Below are 10,657 nucleotides of genomic sequence, written 5' to 3'. Positions count from 1 at the left end.
AGGGAGGCAGAGGAGTGAGAGAGACAGACAGACAGACAAACTACATTTCCTTCAAGGAGACGCAGGATGAAAAGTTTATGCTCAATGTCAAGTCTGGCAGTAAGTACTCGTGAGATGGAGAGAGGGAGGGAGAGAGAGAGCGAGAGACAAGGGGGAAGGGAAGGAGGGGGGAGAGAGACAGACAGACATACTTCACTTCCTTCAAGGAGAGGCAGGATGAAAAGTTTATTCTCAATATTTACTCTGGCAGTAAGTACTTGTGACACGGAAAGAAAGAGAGAGTGAGGGAAAGAGGGAAAGAAAGAGAGACTGAATGAGAGAGAGGTTGAGAGATAAAGAGAGTACAACACTCTGTCCAGGAGAGGCAGGATGAGAAGTTTATGCCCTGTGTCGTCTCTTGCAGTAAGTGCTTGAGAGAGACAAGAGTCTTTATATAAAATGTATGTTTTAGTTTTAGGATTAATTTTCCATATTCTTGTTGGTGCAACGGCTAAGCTCGTAGTCTTTGCCACTTCCCTCAAAAGACATTAGTTCAATTTTTGTTGGAAGAAGTTTGTTCTTAATCAAGTAGCTTTGAGTGCTGTTTCTTTCTCACCCAGTTCATGTCGGCCAGGCAGCCAGGCAGAGGGAAAACAGTGTCTGGCATATGTGAGGCGTGCTGACAAAATGAGTTACTTCTCGCAATCCACAATCAGAGATATTGGCCAAAATTCAACATAAGGGTCAATTATGTAGATTTTCTATTGATGTCATATTCTTTAACTTTAAATATAACCTGTCTTTTATTATTTCCAACTCATAAATTGTAGAAACTTCACCTATAAGCCTGATGTATATCTATTTCCTTAAGGCTTGAATCCGAGAAGTAACTCCTTTTGTCAGTGCGCTTCATATATGATTTTTATTACGTTGAATGCTGATAGGGGTGTAAAACGTTTTAAATCAAAAAATTTCATCAATGGGTTAAGTTTCCTCATGTGGATGGTTGGTGGGTGTTCTGGTGTGGTTATGCTCCTTCTTTCCTATCAAACATCTATTTTCCTTATATTCCCTCCCTCGTTTTGGTGTTTGTTACTCTCTTGTAACACCTCTAAATCTTCGGCACTTGTATGACCTTATTGTGTTGCTAGCGCGGTAAAAAACCTTACTAAAACTAAACAAGTTTGCTCATGCTGTGTTGTGTTGTGCTGTTGTCTTGTGCAGGTGCCTCGTCTTCCAAGTCCAACCTGTCAGACAAGTTGTCCGCCATGGTCATCCTCTCACAGGTCTGTACAGCCCGAGAATTTACGTCACCGAATACCTCTTGAATGATCTAAATTGTGTTGATGAGAGCGTAAATTATCTAGAATGTTTTTTTTTTTTAATTTTTGGTTGATGATAGTAGATGGTGGGTGCTTTCATGTGGTTTGCTCCTTCTTTCCTTTCAAACATCCATCGTCGTCATCTCTCCTCCTCCTTTTTTTGTGCATGTTACTCTCTTGTAACACATTTATTCTTCGGCACTTATATGACCTTATTGTGTTGCAAATGCTGTGAAACTCTTTCTGAACTTTTTAAAAAATACTTAAAAAAAGTGGATGGTTTTTGTTTCCTGCCGTATAGTGTATGTCAGTAGCAGTGTATGACTGATACCTACACTTTTAGTTTGGGTTTAGTGGTAGGATTTATGATTTTAAAAATGTTTTTGTCCATTTTGGTTGTCTCCAAAGTTTTTTTAACGAAGGCTCCGTCTGAATGTGTTTGTTTTGTAACTTTTACTCGACCACATGTATTGAGGTGAAAGTAAGATAAATCTTTAGCCCTATTGTAAAAGCGAAGGATATTTCTTGCTTTGTCTTGAAAAGTGTAAGTGAGTTGTAGGTGATAGGTGGGTGTAGTTGTGCAGTCTTGATGCCTCCACTTCCTTGTGGTTTTTCTATCATCACAGTAAACTACAAATGTGAAGCGGGTGGTTGGCGGGTGCTCTGGTGTGGTCTGCTTCTTCTTTCCTATCAAACATCTATTGTCCTTTTCTCCCCTTCTTCTTTTTTATGTTTGTTACTTTCTTGTAACACCTCTAATCTTCTGGCGCTCATATGACCTTATGCAGTTGCAAACGCGCTCATATGACCTTAGCAGTTGCGAGCGCCGTAAAACCTTATACTATACATACATACAAACACCGTAAAACCCTCTACTATAAAAAAACAAAAATAACAAATGTGAAGTGTGCTGACTGGATAAGTTACTTTTCAGATCTATAGCCCTATGGCCACAGATAGATACATCACATTTTAGGCTGGATTTGTACAATTTGTCATATGAAATGATCAAAAGACAAATTATTAAACCTGAAGAAAATGGCATCAGTTTCAGATCTACAAATTTGATGCGCCTATTTTCGGCGGACATCTCTATTAATTGTAGATAGCGAGAAGTGACTCATTTTGTTCAGCACACCTCACAAGTGATGAGTGAGTTCCTGTTCCTTTCTGCATCTGGTGTCCGTCTCTCAGTTCTTGGCTCTGTCGCCTCTTGTTTATTTTCAGCCCAAGCAGGACTCGAGTCCAACTGTATCTGCCGACGGCGAGGAGGAGGATGAGGACATACCACCGCCACCCATCGCTGCCCGACCCGACAAGACCAAATCTATAGTGAGTCAGAGTTTGTGAAGCAAACCTGGTACTGATAGTACTGCAAGTTGTAGAATGTGTGATTTTTGAAAACTTTTTATCCGGGGCCCTCTTTTGGTACGAAATCTAAAAGTTCCCTATACATCACTAAATTGGTCATTAAATAAAAACATGTGAACCTTTTTGGATAGTTCTTCTTCTTATGAATGAACTCATAGTAAAAGCGACCTAGTTTGAGCGCCGTAAAACCCGTACTAAACTAAAACTAAGACCTGTTGTGGGCAATTGTCGAGAGATAAAGAGTTAAGTCGTTAGTCTTGTCTGATGGTGTATCTGGGTGGTTGGAGGGCGCTACTGGTGGATTCCATTTCTTTTCCTCTGTTTTGTCTTGTTTTGCTTTTTCTAGAGTTAATGACTGTTATTCAGACCGAAGGGCTAGAACCCAAATGGCCACTGGATCGGAAAAGTAAAGTAAAGTAAAGTAAAGTAATGACTGTTATCATTTTAATATGCTTCTCTTTATTTTAACAGTCACATGGTATTAGACTACTACTAAAGTCATTGAGACCTGTCGGAGGACTTGGTCATCTTTGGATCTAATGTTTCTCTACTTTCTTATGTCTCGCAAATCTGACGAAAGGGAAAATATTAAAGGGAGATAATAGATATAAAGTGATGTCGTGATGGCATCTCCGGTCCGTTATTATGTGTGCGCAGACCTGCCTTGAATGCGCCCTGGAAAAATTGATGTATTTGCCCGAGTTTCCTTGTTTTTCAGAATGTCCTAGTCTGTTTGTCTAGTAAAGAATGCAATTATATTTCCTGATTATCATCTTGTAGTATACAATTCACTGAAAACAATGTGGAAATATGTGCTGGTTTAACATGCTGTGGCTAAACCATTAATTCTTTTCTCCAAGTCCATCCTCAACTTGAGCGGGAGGAGTACAAAAAAATTAATTTTTTGAATCAGGAATAAATTGAACCAGTGAGTGGTTGGCGGGTGCTCTGGTGTTGCTTGCTCCTTCTTTGTCCTTCTTTCCTATCAAACATCTATCATCCTTATCTCTCCTACTTCTTTTTTGTGTACGTTACTCTTTTGTAACACATCTATTCTTCGACACTTATATGACCTTATTGTGTTGCAAGTGCCGTAAAACTCTTAGGAAAACTAAAAAAATTAAACCACAATGGTGTATCAGAAAGCATCATGGAGTCATGAGCCTGGTAAAACAATTTTTACTTTCGTCTCCCCTCCCCCTTGGCGGGTGCTCTAGTGTGGTTTGCTTCTTCTTTCCCATCAAACATGTATCGTCTTTATCTCCCCTCCTTCTTTTTTGTGTTTGTTACTCTCTTGTAACACCTCTAATCTTCGGCACTTATATGACCTTATTGTGTTTCAAGTGCCGTAAAACTTACTAAAACTAACTAAAACCCCCTCCCCCAGTACACGAAGCCCGTGGACCAAGAGGAGAAGTCGGAGACGGGCACGGACAACAAGACGGAGAAACCAAAGAAAGCCAAGATGACCAGCGAGGAGATCATGGAGAAGCTGAGGACCATCGTCTCCATTGGGGACCCCAACCGCAAGTACACCAAGATGGAGAAGATAGGACAGGGGTGAGTTACATGGGCACCTGCTCAGATGGCCATTTTCTGTATGCTCCTTTGCATATTTTATTCTAACATTAAGTTATGATGCCCCCCCCGGGGCAGTGCCACTGACTGTAGTGTCTCTAGGCCATTCCCAAAGGGGGGACATTTATCGTTCAAGCACAGTAGAATTGTAAATGGGCTGATTCATGTCATGCTCATAACTGTGCCTGATCTACAACAGGGAACTGCTCCTTTTTCTTTCCTGATCCTTACAATTGTCATTTTCCTCTACTTCTTTTGTATGTTTGTCACTCTCTTGTGACCTGCTATTTCCTGGGGGCCTTGATAGTTGAAGCAGACCTTGTGCTGTTGAAACAGACCTTGTGCTGTTGAAGCTAGAGAGGTGAGCAGAGTAAGTCTGATTTCCTGTAAAGACTTCTCTGTTGACATCCACCCCTTGGCGCTCCTAAGACCGTATGCATTTGCGAGCGCTGTAAAACCATCTACTATAAAAATAAAAAGTTGTAGTCATACTGTAAGACGGCCACTTTTCCCCTCGACAATGTTGTGGTTTAACTGTATGGTGGGGTTGTTTTTCCAGATGGGTCTTTTTTCTTCCTCTTTTTTTTTTCAATTATTTGTTCATTTTTACCTTGTTTTTTTTGTTTGGTTTTTTTTTGGTTTTGTATAAAGTGATCTTAAAGTACACCCTCTAAGTGGTTAATTTGAAGGTGCCGCTGGTAGTTACAACTTCTTTACATTGGTCCTGTCATTTTTTATACTCTATCATCCCGACACTGTGTTCATCACCTCCTACATGGTCTAATTTGTATCCGAAATGGCGTAAAACATTCGAAATAACATTACAAATCACACCACTCCCCCAGGGTATCAGGCATTATATTCATTGCCTCCTTAATGATCTAATTCCTCTCTGAAGTGACATAAAACATTCCCAATAACGTGACATTGACCCTATCCCCAGGGTCTAGGGCACCGTATTCATCACCTCCTACATGGTCTAATTTGTGATTGAAGTAGCATGAAACATTTGAAAAAATGTGACAATCCCCACCTCAGAGGGAGTAGGGCACTGCATTCATCACCTCCTAAATGATCTAATTTGTGTTAAAAGTGGCTTGAAATATTTGAAATAAAGTCCCATTTACAGCCTCCCCCAGGGCGCCAGGCACTGTATTCATCCCCTCCTAAATGACCTAATTTGTGTCTGAAATGGAGCAAAACATTCGAAAAAATGTGACAAATCAACCCCCCTCCCCCCAGGGCGTCAGGCACTGTATTCATCACCTCCTAAATTACCTAATTTGTGTCTGAAATGGAGCAAAACATTCGAAATAATGTGACAATTCAACCCCCCCGTCCCCCAGGGCGTCAGGCACTGTATTCATTACCTCTTAAATGACCTAATTTTGTGTCTGAAATGGAGCAAAACATTCGAAATAATGTGACAAATCACCCCCTCCCCCAGGGCGTCTGGCACTGTGTTCATCGCTGTGGAGGTGGCCACGGGCCGCGAGGTGGCCATCAAGACCATGAACCTGTCGCAGCAGCCCAAGAAAGAGCTCATCATCAACGAGATCCTGGTCATGCGGGAAAACCAGAACCCCAACATCGTCAACTACCTCGACAGCTACCTGGTCGGGGAGGAACTCTGGGTGAGACGAATATATCCGAGGTCGCGGGCGGGAGTCGTCTTTATCGGGGGGCGTACTTTTTGTAGAGATATTCTTTGTTGAGAGACTTTTTATAGAGATATTCCTTGTTGAGAGACGCACTTTTTATAGAGATATTCTTTGTTGAGAGACATACTTTTTATAGAGATATTCTTTGTGCAGAGACATACTTTTTTACTTTTTGCAGACATTCCTTTTTAACTTAGACCTTACTTACTTTTTTACTTTTTTTAGACGTTCGTTTTAGTGGAAAATAATTTTTTAAGTGACTTTTTTGTACTGGATGAGAAAGAAACTGGTGGTGGGAAATTAATACTTTGATCATATCTTTTTTTTGGTATATTTATACTGGTGTGGCAGTTTGAATATGAATAAATATGACATTGAATGGGGTTTTCTGCTGGCTATTTAAAGCATAAATGCAAGATAGAAAAAGTGTCTCTCTGAGAATTTGGTGTGCCCTGCTGGGTAGGAAGTTGTTTTTTTCCAAGTCTGTGATTTAACTTAGACTGGGCCTTCTCCATTACTTTCTAGGCTCTTCAGCTTCTCAGTATAAATAAATACATAAAAAAAACAAAAAACAGACAAAAATTGAAAATGTCCTTTTATTGAATTTTGTAGAGCGTACCTGACTGCGGTATGTATTAGGGTAAAAATGTTATAATTCTTGAATGCTGTGAAGCTATAGAAGAACCCGTCTCTCACATAAAAAGTAGAAGATGAAAGAGGCTAAGGCAGTCAAAGAGTAACTTAGTGAAAGAGCTTGATCGGATGGGTGGTAGGAAAAGCCCAGGTTTTGAGGAAAGGTTTTGAGAGCATCCAAGTAGTGACAAATGAGTGGAGAACCATGATTGCTGATGGTCCGTTTAAAATCTGGGAGATGAAGAGGAAGGCACAGTGTTAAACAATTGTATATTCTTTTGTCTTTCAGGTTGTGATGGAGTTTTTGGCTGGTGGGTCTCTCACGGACGTTGTCACGGAAACCTGTATGGACGAGGGTCAGATAGCTGCCGTGTGTAGAGAGGTCAGTTACACGTGTGTTGATGTGGTGTGTAGTAAGCAGTATTTTTTGTGGACTTTATTGATGTTTTTCTTCGGACATTTTTTTCTGGGGACATTATCTTGTCCGATTTGTGATGTGTGGGGACATCAGTGTGCTTGATTGTCTCATAAAACTATGACTTCTAAATTTCCTTTACCATCCATTTCTGTCCCTGCTTTGTGAGTGTTTGGCGGATGCTCTGTTGTGGTTTGCTCCTTCTTTCCTATCAACCGTCTATCTTCCTTAACTCTCTTTCTTCTTTTTTTGTGTTTGTTACTCTCTTGCGACAACTCTAATCTTTGTCACTTATATGACCTAATTGTGTTGTAAGTGCCTTGAAATGCATACTAAAAAAGCAAAAAAAAATATTTAAAAGATATTTAAAACATCCTTGCTCAGTTGTTAATGGGCTTTCTTGCAAACTTGTGGCTCAGAATGTTTGAGGCTTATTTGTAGATATAGACACACATGTATGATATACTTTTGTATGTGGGTGGTTGGCGGGTGGTCTGGTGTGGTTTGCTTTTTCTTTCCTATCAAAGATCTATCGTCCTTATCTCCCCTTCTTTTTTATGTTTGTTACTCTCTTGTAACACCTCTAATCTTCTGGCGCTCATATGACCTTATGCAGTTGCAAGTGCTGTAAAACCTTTACTAAAACTAAAAAATACTTTTGTATAATATGATCCATGTGTGTCACCAGTGTCTGCAAGCTCTTGAGTTCCTGCACGACAACCAGGTGATCCACAGAGACATCAAGAGTGACAACATCCTGCTGGGCATGGACGGCAGCGTCAAGCTAAGTGAGTTATGCTCCTTGTGTTTAGGGAGTTACAACCCCTTATATATTTTGTGTGCTACTCTTCTTGTGTTAAGTGAGTTACTAACCTTGTTTTTAGTGAGCCTCTCTTCTTGTGTTTGGTGAGGTAAGCTCCTTGTATTCAGAGAGTTATGCGTCTTGTATGTTGGGAGTAATGCTCCTTTTATGTAGGAAGTAATTTTGCACGCTTTTATGCATTAAATGCCTGTGTCTGTGGTGCCATGGTTAGGCTGTTCACCACTTCATGCAAAAGGCCTCAGTGGGTGGTTGGCTGGTGCTCTGGTGTGGTTTGCTCCTTCTTTCCTATCAAACATCTATTGTCCTTTTCTCCCCTTTTTCTTTTTTATGTTTGTTACTCTCCTGTAACACCTCTAATCTTCTGGCGCTCATATGACCTTATGCAGTTGCGAACGCCGTAAAACCTCTACTAAATCTAAGCAGAGGGCCTCAGTTCGACTCTCTCTTTGTTACTTTGTCCAGCCTCTCCGTACAGCCGCTTGGCTGTTGTATACCTCTACGCTGTGGTAGGTCCTGATATGCTGGGTCTTGCTGGTTTAGATTGTGCCAATAGCCGCATAGAACATTAACAATCATGTGCTTTTAACAAGTTAAACACCAAAAATTTGTTAAGTTTGAGCAGCGTATATTTTTCAGTACATGTAATGAGCTCCCTCATATTACATGGTTATACGATATGTCCAGAACTAGATTGATAATGTGTATTTCAAGAGATAGAAAGTTGTGTGACTTTTTGTATGTGCACGCAATTTTTGTTAGTGGCGGTATATATATATATTTTTGTTGTAAAGTATATTGTTGATTTGTTGAAGTGATGGGCTGTAAAAGATGTACAATCAAACCTTTTTCTTTCATTGGATCAGTGGTGTGTGATATTATTTTATCTTGGGAAGTGGAAGGCATGTCATTGAATTTCTTGAGGTGATGGGCTGTAAAACATGTTCAATCAATCCCTTTTTTAATCTCTACAGGGGGTTAAAGTGAGTGGTCACTGGGGTGTGTCATTGAGCAAGACTCGGCAACCCTTGCTAAAACAACAGGGTGCTGCACTGTGGCGACCAGTGGTGGCATCTTTGAGAAATTACTCTGTCTCTTTTTTTCTTTTCTTTTTCATCCTCTGTTACCGTTACGGGTCGAGGGGAGATGCAGTTTTCTCTGTTTGGCCAGCTCTGCAGCTCTTTCAGTATTGGTGTGATATCATGTATTTATGTATATATTTATAATTATGTGTTTATGTGTGTGTGTGTTTGCTATTGTATAACCCAAATTGCCCAACGAGGATCCTTGCAAATTGTAATAAAAAATTTTGTTTCCTTTTTCTCCTTCTCAGCTGACTTTGGGTTCTGCGCGCAGCTGTCCCCTGAGCAGAGCAAACGTTCCACCATGGTGGGCACGCCCTACTGGATGGCCCCTGAGGTGGTCACCAGGTCAGTTCGCGCTCTGCAGAGTTTTCAGTTTGAGTAAAGAGAAGCATATCGATACAATAATGGTCCTATAGTGCAGAGAAGAAGCAAGGCAGAAAGACAAACTTCAGAGGGAAAGAAAAGAAGTAGGACCTACTGGTTGTCTCTTCAACAATTTGTCTTGTGCACTTTGGATTTCTGGACATTGGCTAATTTGCAATTGTATTAACTTTCCTAACCAGGCAATTTTCCTCACTTTCACCCAGCCATTTTGGCATCAATTTTTGTTTTCCTTTATGATTGAAATCAAAATATAATTCCTCCTAAATTTCTTTTCTGAAGTTACTCAAAGGTGACACTGCAAAAGTAGTCTGTTGATTACAGTGGAGAAGTGAGAATCTCTGGCAGATTTTGGTAAAACACTTTCGATATTTAGAACTGTGAAATGAATGCCACGTCTGCTTTTTAAAAAATAAATTTCAAAGGGATTTTGTTCCTTTCATAATGAGTGTCATTCATTATATATGTGAGGCAGCGTGGTGGAATCAGGCTTTCGTCAAAATAATCAAAGTGAAGAAACTTGCATTTTTCCACAGGTTTGTGAATTTTTATCAAATTTTTGTTTTTTGGTGCAACACTTTTCATGACCATTAAAGAACTCATTTCTGTTGCCACGGTCTCTTAAGCCGAGGAAATGACTAATCTTTGGCGGCCATTTTCTCACAAATTTTACCTCTCAAGACTGGTGACCCCCACCTCCTTCATTCGCAAATATCTCCACTTGTATTCAAGATAAATGGATATTTTTTCATCCAAATAAAGGCAAGTGAACAAGCTATAAGATGATAGCAATAACTCTACATGCCCAAAAATTGACGAGAGCCTGATTCCACCACGCTGCCTCACATATGTATCTACAGTATGTGTAGGCTATATAGTTCATCTTCTGTCTCAGAAAACAAATCCACAAATCATCTACCTACTGTAAGACTTTGCCCTACACCATTTTGAAAAGTTACCTATGTTGCAGTCTTACACTGACCATTGAAAATATGTTTTAATATTTTGTTTTCCTGTTGTCATTCAGGAAGCAATATGGACCAAAAGTTGACATCTGGAGTTTGGGCATCATGGCCATTGAGATGATCGAGGGAGAACCTCCGTACCTGAATGAAAACCCACTCCGGGTGAGCTGAGCCTGCAAACGTGTTGTTCTTATTGTTGTTGTCGTAGTGGTTTTTGTTGTGTGTGTGTGTGTGTGTGGTTGCCTATCTGTTTGAAATGTTTGGAGCCCCGAAGAGCACGCTCTTCGCCAGGGCCACCGCCGCCTCCCTTGGGTAGCGGGTGAGGCTGTCCAACCTCCCTGAATCCTCCCGAAGAAATGTTGTTGTTGTCGTTTGTGGTTGTGGTTGTTGTTGTTGTTGTTCCTGTTGTTGTGGTGGTGGTCGTTCTTGTTGTTGTTGTTGTCTGCC

The 10,657-nt window shown here is 40.5% G+C and overlaps 1 protein-coding gene across 1 annotated transcript in view; it reads left to right on the top strand.

Moving 5' to 3' along the window:
• The window catches only part of LOC101861025 (serine/threonine-protein kinase PAK 2), a gene marked incomplete in the record, with an annotated part of 48,894 nt that overhangs the window by 35,740 nt on the left and 2,497 nt on the right, over positions 1 to 10,657 (top strand). Inside the window, 8 exon segments of the mRNA XM_013079340.2 lie at positions 1,204 to 1,265; positions 2,529 to 2,633; positions 4,060 to 4,232; positions 5,698 to 5,884; positions 6,834 to 6,926; positions 7,648 to 7,747; positions 9,113 to 9,209; positions 10,273 to 10,372. Of these exon segments, the coding sequence (XP_012934794.2) occupies positions 1,204 to 1,265; positions 2,529 to 2,633; positions 4,060 to 4,232; positions 5,698 to 5,884; positions 6,834 to 6,926; positions 7,648 to 7,747; positions 9,113 to 9,209; positions 10,273 to 10,372 (917 nt within the window).

This window comes from Aplysia californica, unplaced genomic scaffold, assembly GCF_000002075.1.
Source record: "Aplysia californica isolate F4 #8 unplaced genomic scaffold, AplCal3.0 scaffold00048, whole genome shotgun sequence".
NCBI lineage: Eukaryota > Metazoa > Mollusca > Gastropoda > Aplysiida > Aplysiidae > Aplysia > Aplysia californica.
The sequence above is the reverse complement of the archived record's forward strand: the minus strand, read 5'-3'. Positions and strand labels throughout refer to the sequence as shown.